This window comes from Platalea leucorodia (genome assembly GCF_965183815.1).
Source record: "Platalea leucorodia genome assembly, chromosome: 1".
Taxonomy (NCBI): Eukaryota; Metazoa; Chordata; class Aves; order Pelecaniformes; family Threskiornithidae; genus Platalea; species Platalea leucorodia.
This window is the reverse complement of record NC_138823.1, coordinates 108,229,109-108,241,318: the sequence shown is the minus strand read 5'-3', so window position 1 is coordinate 108,241,318 and position 12,210 is coordinate 108,229,109. Positions and strand designations below refer to the sequence as shown.

The 12,210-nt window shown below is 38.8% G+C and overlaps 1 protein-coding gene across 1 annotated transcript in view; it reads left to right on the top strand.

Annotated features, from left to right (window-relative positions):
- The window catches only part of CNTNAP2 (contactin associated protein 2), a gene marked incomplete at both ends in the record, with an annotated part of 1,183,012 nt that overhangs the window by 966,239 nt on the left and 204,563 nt on the right, over positions 1-12,210 (top strand). The window contains one exon of the mRNA XM_082307127.1: positions 11,612-11,768. Within this exon, the coding sequence (XP_082163253.1) occupies positions 11,612-11,768 (157 nt within the window). The remainder of the gene's footprint in view (positions 1-11,611; positions 11,769-12,210) is intronic.

Sequence of the window (12,210 nt, the reverse complement as noted above, 5' to 3'; positions counted from 1 at the left end):
AATAGCCCTTGCTTAACAGATGGCTTGGTTTTGGACCTCCGGCTTTAATCTTTATGGGTCCCAAAATGATGGGTTTTGTGTAGTGTAGCTTCCTTTATTTCAATTTGAATATGCTCGATAGTCAGCCAGCTGTAAGCCTCAGTGCTGAGGCTCATCTGGTCATTTTTTCCTCATTTGAAATCCATTGCTATTGTACGGAACACAGCACATTACAAGTCATAGTAATACATGTTTTGTGTCATTTGTATTTCCAAAGGATCTGATACCTTCCAGATTTGGAATGGTGGGTGGTTTGGGAGCAGTGTGGCTACCATGCAAACAGACTAATGTCTGCATTCATATGTTAGTGCTAGTTGTGGCTTCAAAACTGTGTGTGCGCACTGTGTAATTTAGAAAAAAAAAAAAAAAGATACATTTTCTGAGACAGTGTGATCTGCCGTAGGAATAGCAGCATTATTATCAAGAATTCGTGGCTCTCATTACAGCAGTGGAGGCACAATGGAAAGAAAGAAGTAAAGCTGATTCTTTTGAGATTCCTCAAGGGTCAGTGGGGAAAGAAAATCAACAGCAGCAGCTGCTGCAGCAGTCTCATCAACCAAAGAAAACCCTTGTGCTCCCTGAAACCGATTTCCAGTTGTGCCACTGTCCATGTTCCATATGAAGTGCCAGATACTAAGTTCTCATGGGTGGAGAGAAGCCTGAAGTCCTTCTGGCTCTTATAATGGCTTTTTTCTTTCAACTTAAACTACTGCTGGGTTGTGCTTGGGGGCAGGGAGCAACAGTTTGCAAGGAGAAATGCTTCAGAGAGGTATGGGACCTCTGAGGAAAGACGGCTTGCAGAAAAAGCTTTCATCAGTTCTGCTCACCGGGAGTTGTAGCTTAATTTACCTTGGGATCTTGTTAGTTTTAGTTCATTTGTTAGCAAAACAATGGCATCAGCTCTTAAGGAGTTGTCGTATTTAGTTGCATGTAGGCTGTTATTACTGCAAATCAGATAGAATGGACCAGCAAGACACCCTGTGCTCAATGATGTAGGTACACATGACAATGTTATCTATTTTCTTCTCCATATAGGTTAAAGGCACTCCTGTGTGGGTGTGCGAAGCAAGATCTCAAGGATTATTTGGCTATTTTAAATTTATTTAAGAAATGTTTTGATTGTCTTCACTATCTATTAACAGCAAGGGAATTAATCTAAAAATGTGATCACAGCATGCGATTCTGTGATACCAGTATCATTGACTGAACTTTTTACAGAACTTATTTTTGCATTTGCCCTTTTTCCACATAATGTATTGAATGCCAGCTTAAATGACCCTCTCTTTGCTCAATCTGGTATAATGATGTGAGTTTGATTTTACAGTCTCCTATAAATCATACTACTAAAAGAGTAATCATTGCTGTGCTAATAACCACAATTTCTGAAATCTTCCCAATGGATCTCTGCTGTAAGATGAAGCTTTTGCTACAGAAAACTTCAAAATGCATCCCCTCGCTGTTGAAACATCATCAGCAAGTTTCTGGGTTTCTTACGTCCTTTTTAAGAAGTTAAATAAGTCAGGGGCTTTAGCTGCATTAACCCGCAAAAAGTCAGTGGTAATGGGTACGCGGATGTGTGTACGCTGTTCACCTGTCCATCGAGGTTGGGTAGAGATAACTTTATCAACTGATCACAAAAAGACATTCCCCCCCTTCAGCAAAATCATGGAATCCTTTGATTTATTGTTAGTAGGTTCTTTGCAAGACCGTGACATGGAAATGTGCATTTTATCATGACCTGGGTGGGCAAACTTCAGGGTGAGTTGTAAGCTCACATCAAGACTCGCCCAGCTTTGCTGTTGCTGCCAGCGGAGCTTCCTGGGGTAGCGCTAGCTGTGAAAAACCTCCTCATACTGCAATTACACTTTCTAACTGTGATTTAGACATCCTTGCGTGTCCTCCTCCAGAACAAACACCGTAAGCCTATTGTTTCAGCACACATAGTAAGAATTGTAGTGAACTCTTTTTGTAGAATACTTACGTATATAAATGTTCTTTTTATCCCTTGAATGACATTTTATTGTACTTACTTTTCCTTTTCACCTTAGCATTACCTTAAGCAAAGACACCGTTCTTTGGCCTTAGTGATCCAGTGAATTTACAGAATTAATTGCAACACTGGCAAGTCTGGCACACTATGTTGTTAAGGATATTAGGGACTGTGGTGATTTTATAATGAATTCACTTCAAAACCCAGTAGCATACAAGGATATCTGACAGCTGCTTTCCCCAGCTAAATCTCACCACTGAGACTTGATTCCGAGAAAAATAACAAGTCAGGCTTGGTTAGTAGTGCTGCAGCTTGGAATATGAGTCTTGACAAGGGGAAAAATCATTTGTACTGTACTAGCTTTTCATGAGCTGGGGCGAAGAGTAAATCTCTCCAATGGCAAAATAAAGCTGTCAGACAGCTTTTTCATAAGATGCCATTGGACACCAATATGACAGTTCTCCCTCCTGATCTTTTTTATAGGTTGCTAATTCAGAAAGAATAGTCATCTTTGCCTACATTTTTGTGGATCCAAGCAATGAAATTTTAAGAAACAGCTGTGAAACTAGAACAAAAATACAGACTGCTACTCAATAACCAAGGGTACCCCTGTTGCCTTACTGAAAAGATGCTTTAACCAAATGTCTGGTATCTAGGATAAAATTCTGTATTTGCTGCTTTATATTTTGAAATTGCTATATACATATATGAAACATGTTCTCTGAAAAATTAGCAGGCAAATACATGGGCACATGAGAACACTTTCATGCACTGAAGAACACGGCAGTGGCCATCAGCGTAAGGCATGAGCGACAGTAAGCAAGGCAGGAGGTTTGTTTCTCAAGCACTTGCATAGGTTCCCTTCTTCTCTGTCTTTGCTGGACATAGATGAGAAAACTTAGGTTCTTCTCAGTTAGGCCAGTCTTTATCTACCGAAACATAGCTGAAGCCTAAGAAGTACGGAGAGAACTGATCGCAGGAGTCTTCTCTTCCAGGATATGTGGGAGAGCCAGGGCTCCTGGCTGGGCATCTAAATGTCTGATTCTAGTTCCTGATATTGAAGGTCATGGAAGTTCTTTCAGTTTGAGTTATGGAGATGGTTATCCTTGCCTCCACTGCAAAACGCACTACTTTATGGCTGTGGAGGAAAAGGACAGCAATTAATTCCTAGGTGTTCTTAAGAAAACAGGGAATAGGCTGTGTTATATTGACTTCACTGAGATTTGGGACAAAATTAACTGAAAATGTTCTTTTGAATATTTCAAGGTAAAATAATCAGCAGTATTTTGTATGCTTTTTACAAGTATTTTCCAATATCCAATCTTTGTTTTCTATTAAAATCTTAACAACATTTTCCATTTATAGATTACTTTTGAAGTATGACATAGTTCTGAATATCTTCAAAAGGAAAGGAAAAAAGCCTCTTTCTAAGCATGGTTGCATTAAAATGCCTTGGCCGTGAATTTAGACATCAAATCATATCAATTCTTATATTAACAAGCAGGCTGAGAAAGTATATATTTCAGGGTTCTGTTTCTGAGCAGACTTTAAATCTTAAATTTTCACACAGTTTACACAGCTTTTGTAAATAAATAGTACTGTCAAATAGACCAACTGCCTCAGTGAGCTTATAAAGAAAACGAATGCTCCAGGCTAGTCATAGTAAAAGAAAAAAGAAAAAAAAAAGAATTTATTGGATACTAGCACCATGAAAAAAGAACTAAAACAGACACAAATACCTACAGAATGAAAGTTATCATAAATAAGAGACTAAAAGTTTCAGGTCGTATTTCCATTACAATCACAAGCAGCTATAAATTAGGTAGTCCTAGTTTTCTGAAGTGGCCAAGGGATTTCTTATGTTGTTTTCCTTTTGTTGGTTTGACTTTGAATCTCTGTTTTCTGCCCCAAGTTTCCCATGTGCTCAAATGCCCCATTTGTGCTGCCGTGAGGGTTTGACTAATCTAACTCTTAGTAATTAGTGGAATGATGACCGCTGATGCAATCTCTTTTCATAAATACTAAGTACTCCTTACACCTTTCCTAGTTGGCTGCAAAGAAAAATGATTTATCAGTTAACAAAATGATGATAACAACATAAGAATTTACTTCACTTAAAAATGTCATGTTAAATTCGTGTATATATTGCTGTCGTGGTTTTGGTTGGGATAGAGTTAATTTTATTTCTAGTAGCTGGTGTAGTGCTGTGTTTGGATTTAGGATGAGAAGAATGTTGATAACACACTGATGGTTTAGTTATTGCTGAGCAGTGCTTACACAGAGTCAAGGCCTTTTCTGCTTCTCCCCCCACCCCACCAGCGAGGAGGCTGGGGGGGCACAAGAAGCTGGGAGGGGACACAGCCGGGACAGCTGACCCCAACTGACCACAGGGATATCCCACACCGTATGGCGTCATGCTCAGCATGTAAAGTAGGTGAAAAGCTGGCCGGGGGTCCGCTGCTCAGGAACTGGCTGGGCATAGGTCAGTGTGTGGTGAGCAATTGCATTGTGCATCACTTGTTTTGTATATTCTTTTATCATTATTATTATTTTCCCTTTCTTTTGTGCCCTATTAAATTGTCTTTATCTCAACCCACGAGTTCTACCTTTATTTTTCTGATTCTCTCGCCCATCCCACTGCAGGGTGGAGTGTGAGCGAACGGCTGTGTGGTGTTTAGCTGCCTGCCGGGTTAAACCACAACAACTGCACAACGCAATAGAGAGCAAGAAGTATTACTGAAAAAATGGAAAATAAAAAAAAATACTGATTAAAAGGAAATCAATCTCAATGCTATCACATGTAGATATTATATATGAATTGTCATTTTATCTCCGAAAGTTCATTTAAGAAGTCACTTTCTGCGGAGGTACTTCCCTTGAAATCTGGACGTGTGACCAGCCAGCCAAACTCTTCTCTCAGCTCTGTTCTCTCAGTTTCAAATAGCTTGGCCTTCCAGGTGATCACTTAAAGTGCTCGCAATCTGCCTGGGGTGCAAGCAGGAGCAGAATCTGCTCTAGAGTTGAGCATCTTCAGCTGGGAGTTTCTGCTGTTGCCATCAAACTCCTCAGCAGCTGCACGTTCAGTCTAGGCGGAGACTTTGAGACACAAAGCAGGGGCAGCAAACCTGCAAAGTGTCTAATCAGCTTCATATTGGTCCCAAGCATATACATAATAACAAAGATGAGCAAAATAAAATCAGCACAGAATAAACTAGGTCAGTAAAGCCTACCCAGCTTTGACACCCTTGACTTTAAGAATCCTAAATTGGAACATGTGGATGTACTTAATGCATGAGTGACATCAAACCACGTTTGCTTATTTTCTCCAAATACTAACTCTTCAAAAGCTGAGATAAATGGCTCGCAATGTTCGTAAAAACGATTTGACCTGAGTGGAATAGATAACTGCTGATGGTGTAAGGAAAAAAGATGGCAATAAGAAGCAAGGTGAAAGCCGTGAAGCGCACAGCCATATTAGCATGCTGAACTTTTCAAACAGTGACAAAATTACTCTTTCAGTCCCTGTTTCTTCAATGCAATATCAAATAAAATTCCTGCACAGGCTCTAATGAACCATGACCTAAAATCAAGTTACCCTTGTGCGAGGCTAAAGGTACCTGTATGTTAGAGTATAGCTTAATGCAAAATGCACGTGTAAAGAATATATTTCATTCAAAAATAGAAGAATTATACCTGCCTTTCCACATGTGCAGATTGACCTTTTTTGAAGTTTTGTCTTTAATTTCATCATCATATAGTATACCTGGGAAATAGCTTTCATTTCTACCTATGATTAATTTAGGCTTCCAAAAATTGTAGTACATTTTTGAAAGATATCTTTGGGCCTATTCTGCCAATAACAAGAATTGGGCAATTAATTCAACCTGCACTGTTTTAACCTGTTCCATTAACAAAGAGGTGAAGAAGTGAACAAAAGAATCTTTTCTGAAAATAATAACAATTATACACATAGTGTGATGGTTGTTGTTGACATTCCCTAGTATTTATTAGGGAATCTGCAATATTAATGGATAACTGGAGTTGTTCCGTTTAAAAAAAAAAAAAAATCAGAGCTATCCAGTCCAGTAAATTAACACCTAATTGATTGCAGGGGATCCGCTAAATGTAGTCATTAAAATTAGGCAGGGTACCCAATGAGCAGTTTTCACCCGTCTTGTTTTTCAGAGGTTCTGAGCCACTGGCTTCAGTTCGAAAGTGTTCCTAGCCTTTCCTTATAAACCATTCCCTTTTATTCTAAGGACCAGATAGAGGTCAGGAAGGTTTCCTGACAGGCAGAAGCAGGATAATCCTTATCCAGAGCAAACTGTAGCTTGCTTTGATTCACCACAAGAGGCTGCAGATGCAGATAGAATATACAGGTTCAGAAAGGAATTAGGCAGATTCAGGGGCAGTGGATCTATGAACAGACACTAACAGGAACAGGCAGAATTAATACCCTTTAGCATCCTTAACGCAGTGAATTGATGCTGAGGGAGCGCGAAGATAATCGGCCACAAATACCAGCCAAACTCGGATCTTTTCTCTAAATATCGCCTCCCATTGCCCCTGTCAGGCACAGAACTCCAGGGGAGATGGGCCGTGTTTCTTAGCAGTGCTGCCGATATTAATTTCTGTTGCTGTTCTTCCCAAAATAAAGTGCTAGGAATGGGAAGGAGCTGGGGCAGAGAACCAAGGGAAGAGCCTTGGATAGTCACCACTGTTGCTCCTTTGTTTCCAGAAGTTGGAGAAGGTGCGTAAGAGTAGTTGCTGGAGCGGAGAACAGCCTCCTCCCTTTCAGCAGGAGGAACACACTGCCACTCTTCCTTCAGCAGCCATGGGAGTCAGCCAGGCTTTGCAGATCCTTGTTGCAAAAAGTGCTGCCTTTTAATGAAGGAGGGAAGAAGAGACTGGAGGAAAAATTGCTACGGGGAGTAGATGGTGAATGAAAGAGAAGCATTTAGCTTCTCCAGGTGGTTTACAAATAAGAAATAGAGTCATCAGCCCTCTGAGGGCTGTATCGTGAATGGAGCCTACTGAATGCAGAGCACCATGGAGCATCTGTCCGCTTTATTCAGTTCCCTAATCTGAGTTCTCTCGGCATTGTGGCTTCAGTTATTGGTACTGAACAGCTTTGAAACACCACCCCTAAAATGTTGACAGTAATGCCATTCTTATTAATCAGTTGCATTTAAAAATAATAAAACCAATTGGTTTTATAAAATGCTCAGTAGAATATAAAGTGTGCTTTCAAAAGTTATACATTTTGAGACTGTTTGGCTATGTTAGAAACAAATATATTATTGACTGTTAAGAGTTCTGTTCATACTACATTAACTTTGGTTTGGTATGTTTTTGTATTAAATGAAATGGTTCACACAATGATACATTTATGAGATGAAAAAGAAATCGCTTTTTTATGATGCTGAAAGAGCTGTGAGAATACAAAGAAGTTCCCTTAGTCCTTGACATTTTTCTGAATATTCTGTAGAAGGGGAGCACTTCTTGATAAAAAACACCAATGACCAGATTCTTCACATACTTTGATTTAATAACTGCAAATCTGGGCTAACATTGTACATGGATTTAAATAGGAACTCATATTTTGCATTAATTTTAAAGCAGTGGCATTATTTTAATGTATATATGATTTTAATTTTAATGGCAAAGCCATTGCAACCACTGTTAACTGTGTTGCATGTAAATGTTAAAGGCTTTTTTGTGTGTGTGTGAGAGAGAGGGGGATCTGAATCACTAAAAATATGGTTTGAATGTGATGTTCTGGCCATACTCCTATGTCCACATGCCCCATTAAAGTAAGATCGGCCATTTTGCCCTTAGAAGACTGTTCTCACACCACAGCTATTAACTTTGTCTGTAAGGTTAATGAACCTCCTAAAAGCTGGATATCTTTGTCCATTTTCTTGGTATCCACATCTTACTCTGCTACCATCATTACTTTTCTGCTAAGTGACTGCGTAATAAGCACACACCACCTTGCTAGTGGCTCCTCTTCAGGAAGGGAAATGGAAAGGCATCCTGGTCATAACTTAGTACACATAAACTTAAACACTTCCTACAGCAGCCCTCGACGGAGAGCTGGTTTGTGCCCAAAGAGCAGTTCTGCATCAAGACTTGATTCTAACCAAAATCCCAAGGCAGGCAGAGAGTGTATCTCCTGCTTCTTCCTCTCATGGTGCTATTTGGCCACAAAAGCTTGGGGGAAAAAAGCAGTCAATCAATGACAACAACGAAAAAGCTATCCCATGACTCAAAATTTGTTGCTATGGTAAGAAAAGATAACTTCAAAACCAGGAGAAATGTCTTCTGGTATCACTTGTCATCGCAATACACTTGGCAACTTTTACATATAACTTTTCCCTCACTGTTTTTTGTCCTTAAGCTGAATTTATATACTTTTAATGCCATAAGACTGATGATATTTTAGCAGAATAATGATGTATGATAAAATAGTCCAATGCTTAGAATGATATCCATTAATGATCAGTCTTCATGGTGGAGTGCACTACTACTTCTATTTGGATCAGCCCTTTCCAACAGCTTCCAAAGCAGAAAAAATAAGCAAAGGGCTCTGAAGCAGAAGGATTCACATCCTCAAAAGGAGACTGTAGAGATACAAAACAGGGTGAAATGTGAGAGAGGAAGAGTAATCCTATTTCTAAGTATTTTTTTACCTACATGATACATCTTTCTCCCTTCGAGCCTTTCTTTTCTACTGTTCTTTTAGTCTCTCCAGTGCAGGGTTTTACAATTTGTTATGCCCAGTCATAGCGGTGTCTGCAGTATATCTGCATAGCATTCCTGATTTGGAGTTTATGAACTCTAGACAAAATGCTGCTGCTCTTTTTTTTTGGCTGACGTGATGCAGGATGGCCACAAAGGGCTGTTCTCCTTTGGCTGGCACAGAGCAGTGGGACACAACAGTGTCCCCCCACCTTTTTATTAACCGTAGACTATCAAGGAGCTCTAGAGCCTCTTGTGCGGACCGCTGTGGTGCAGGGTGGTCTGGTGTGAGGCTCATCCTATTCCCGTGCATGAGGTTATGTCCTAATGGAGAGTCTGCCCCGCTGCGTGGTAGCCAGCTAATGAGAGCTGGCTACTAAGAGCCCCTCTGTTGCAAGCTGTAGCACAATATGCTGGGCAATTACAGACTGGTGGTGGTGTCCAGAGGGCAGTGCTGGAATTAGTGGTTGTGGGGATGGCTAGCAGAATATGTGCTGAATGCAACTCCCCTAAAATCATATGTTCCCTCCTTGATCTTTCTGGAAATTTAATCATGCATGTTAGCATCTTCCTAAATTCATTTGTGTTCCTAAGCCTGCGGGTAGGTCTTTTCTTCCAAATGAAGAAGGATGCGTCCAGATGGGGCCAGATCCCTAGCTAGCGTATATGCACCCTGAAAATGATAGATGCGAAAAATGGCTCTGTCTATGCTAGAATACATTATTGGTTTAAAACTGTATGCCATTTGTCATTTAAATGAGTTAAAACATGCCCTGTTTGTGCCTGTCATAGTGGTCTGTGACACCCATCATTGTAGTCTGTAATTCTGCTATCACTTTCATCTGTTTTAATCATTTCTACCTGTTTCTGAATTTTTAATCCTCTTTTTGACGATTCTAAGTAATTTATTTTCTTCTTGTGCTTTAATTAGCAGTTTTGCTTCCCAGTGAAGTGCTTGCTGACTGAATCGTGTAATCCTTCACTTGGCAGAAAGGGTGTAAACAAAGAGAATTTTGACTAACAGTCAAAACTACAGCATTTCCACTACAGCATAAAAACTAACTTCAAAGATGAGAGAAAAAAAAATACAATAGGAGCTTCAAATATCATTAGTGCTGTAGTCGGATCCTGTATCAATAAAAGCGATTCTGGCATTCACTGGGGAAAGATAACATTTACCCTTACATGCTTATTAAATCATCTTTTGGAAGCCAGGGCTACGTACTCGCGTATCTGATAGAGTGTCTTGCGGGTCGGAAATGCTGCCGCAGCATTCACATGGCACACTCTTCTAACTTGCAGCACTTAGTTGCATGATAATCGAGTCACAGAAGCTAAAATGACCAATTTAGAGTCTAGAATCAAGTCAGGCTATTACCATACCCATTGCGTTAGCACTAGAGCTGAATGGTCATACTGTGCAGCATAGTAACATCTAATAAAAACCTTCAGCCGCCACGAGTTTTTCACATTGCTGTGTTTTCAATAGTGTTATTTTATATGATGTTTAACAATTCAAAAGCATTGAACAAAGTAAATGTTTTCAAGGAGCTGAGTCCTTTTGGGTTTTGGTGGTTTTTTAACGTGTGCAGATATTTGGTTGCTCTCTCCATCTCTGGAATTTAATTTTTTTTTTAGAGTTCTGTGCGAATTACTTTCAACATATGTCTGGGATAAGCAGATTTATGGTCTAGATGATCAAATCTAATTGTGAAATGGCTATTTTTAGGATTATGGATGTAGTTTTTTAGAGATGTATAAGTGAGATGCGCAAACAGAAAATTATGAAAAGTAGAATATCTATTATGGAGGATTTTACTTGTAAAATTTATTAATAAGTGAATTCCCTGCAAATAGCTTCATTTGATTTAATGAGAAAACACCAGCAGCAGATTAGATGAGGGAAAAAGATGTTTTAAAGAAACATGTTTATAGGCTGAGTTCAATCATGTTTCTAAATGTGAAAGATCACTAAGATAAGTGCATTGAGATTAACTGAGTTATTCACATGGGTTTGAAGTTAAGCTCATATTTAAGTTTCTTGCTGAACTGGAGGAATAAAAGGAAACTTTTCAATAAGAAATTAAAGTAGAGGGGGTTTATTTATTTATTTACACATAAGAGGCTTAGTTAGTCCAAAAGCATTAGAAATAAACTTAGAGCAGTATATGAAAATATCAAGTTACGGACCCAATGCAAAGAAATATGATTATATCAAAGTTTAGATCACCTTTGCTTAAGTATTAAATAAAAAGAATTATACCTTTTTAAAAAACGGTTAAGATGCTTTTGGAGTTTGATAATATCTCTTTACACTTTGCTTTGGACCAGCTTGAGAGAGCATGATGAACAAGTTTGTTTTCCAGTGACTACAGATTAATTTCCAATTAAAAGCTGTTATTAAAAAAAAAAAAAAAAAAGAGGAGAGAGAAAATTAATGCACGTTTCTGTGTAGCATTTGTGGTCAAATAATCCATCTGATAGCTTACTATATGGATTTGAAATTAATTGAAAATAATTACGAAACCTGCCCACGTATTTTCATTATATAAACTGAGAACAATTAAAAAGCTAAACAAAGAGCATACAAGATAAAAAATATTTAATTAATTTCAATCATTATAAATTGCATGAATACAGAAAAGAAAATGGGTTTTGTTTACCTCGCAAGGTCCTTTGAATAGCTCAATAATAATGAACGCATTTGTTTGCCAGAAATGCGGGATGGCTGTCCAGTTATGTGTTGTTAACATCTGCATATTAAACATCTGAGCCCAATTAATGTGTTACGGAGCTCTGCCTCTTGGATGCATCATAACCTTGCATTTTCATTCCTTGCAGAAGGGAATCCATATACCTGGTGGGTTGGAAAAGCCAATGAGAAGCACTACTATTGGGGCGGATCAGGACCTGGCATTCAAAAATGTGCCTGCGGCATCGAACGCAACTGTACTGATCCCAAGTACTACTGCAACTGTGATGCTGATTATAAGCAATGGTGAGTGGTTTACAAGAAGGCAGGGTGAGAATGACCAGAATCTCTTAACTTTTACAACGCTGCCATTATTTTGAATGTCTTTTGTTTATGTATTTCCTTTCTTACCAAAGAACAAAGGCAAAAATATTATATTTGTGATCCCTCCTGCAAAGTATCTACCCATCTCTTCATTTCCATTTTATTCATGGTATCTGTGACTGTCAAATATAAGGAGTATGTTCATGTTTTCAAGTCAACTGAGCTATAGAAAAGAATGCTAAAATTGCAAAGTCAAGTCCTAATAGGAAAGGCCAGCATTTTGGCTGCCACTGCAACTTTATCTCCATCATATTCAGTTATATTACAATACAGTATTTAATTTTATCTTGGCAATTTTTTTCCCAGAATTTCTCCTTTGTGGAGTACTATTGCTGCATTTGCCTGTAGAATGTGAGAGATATGA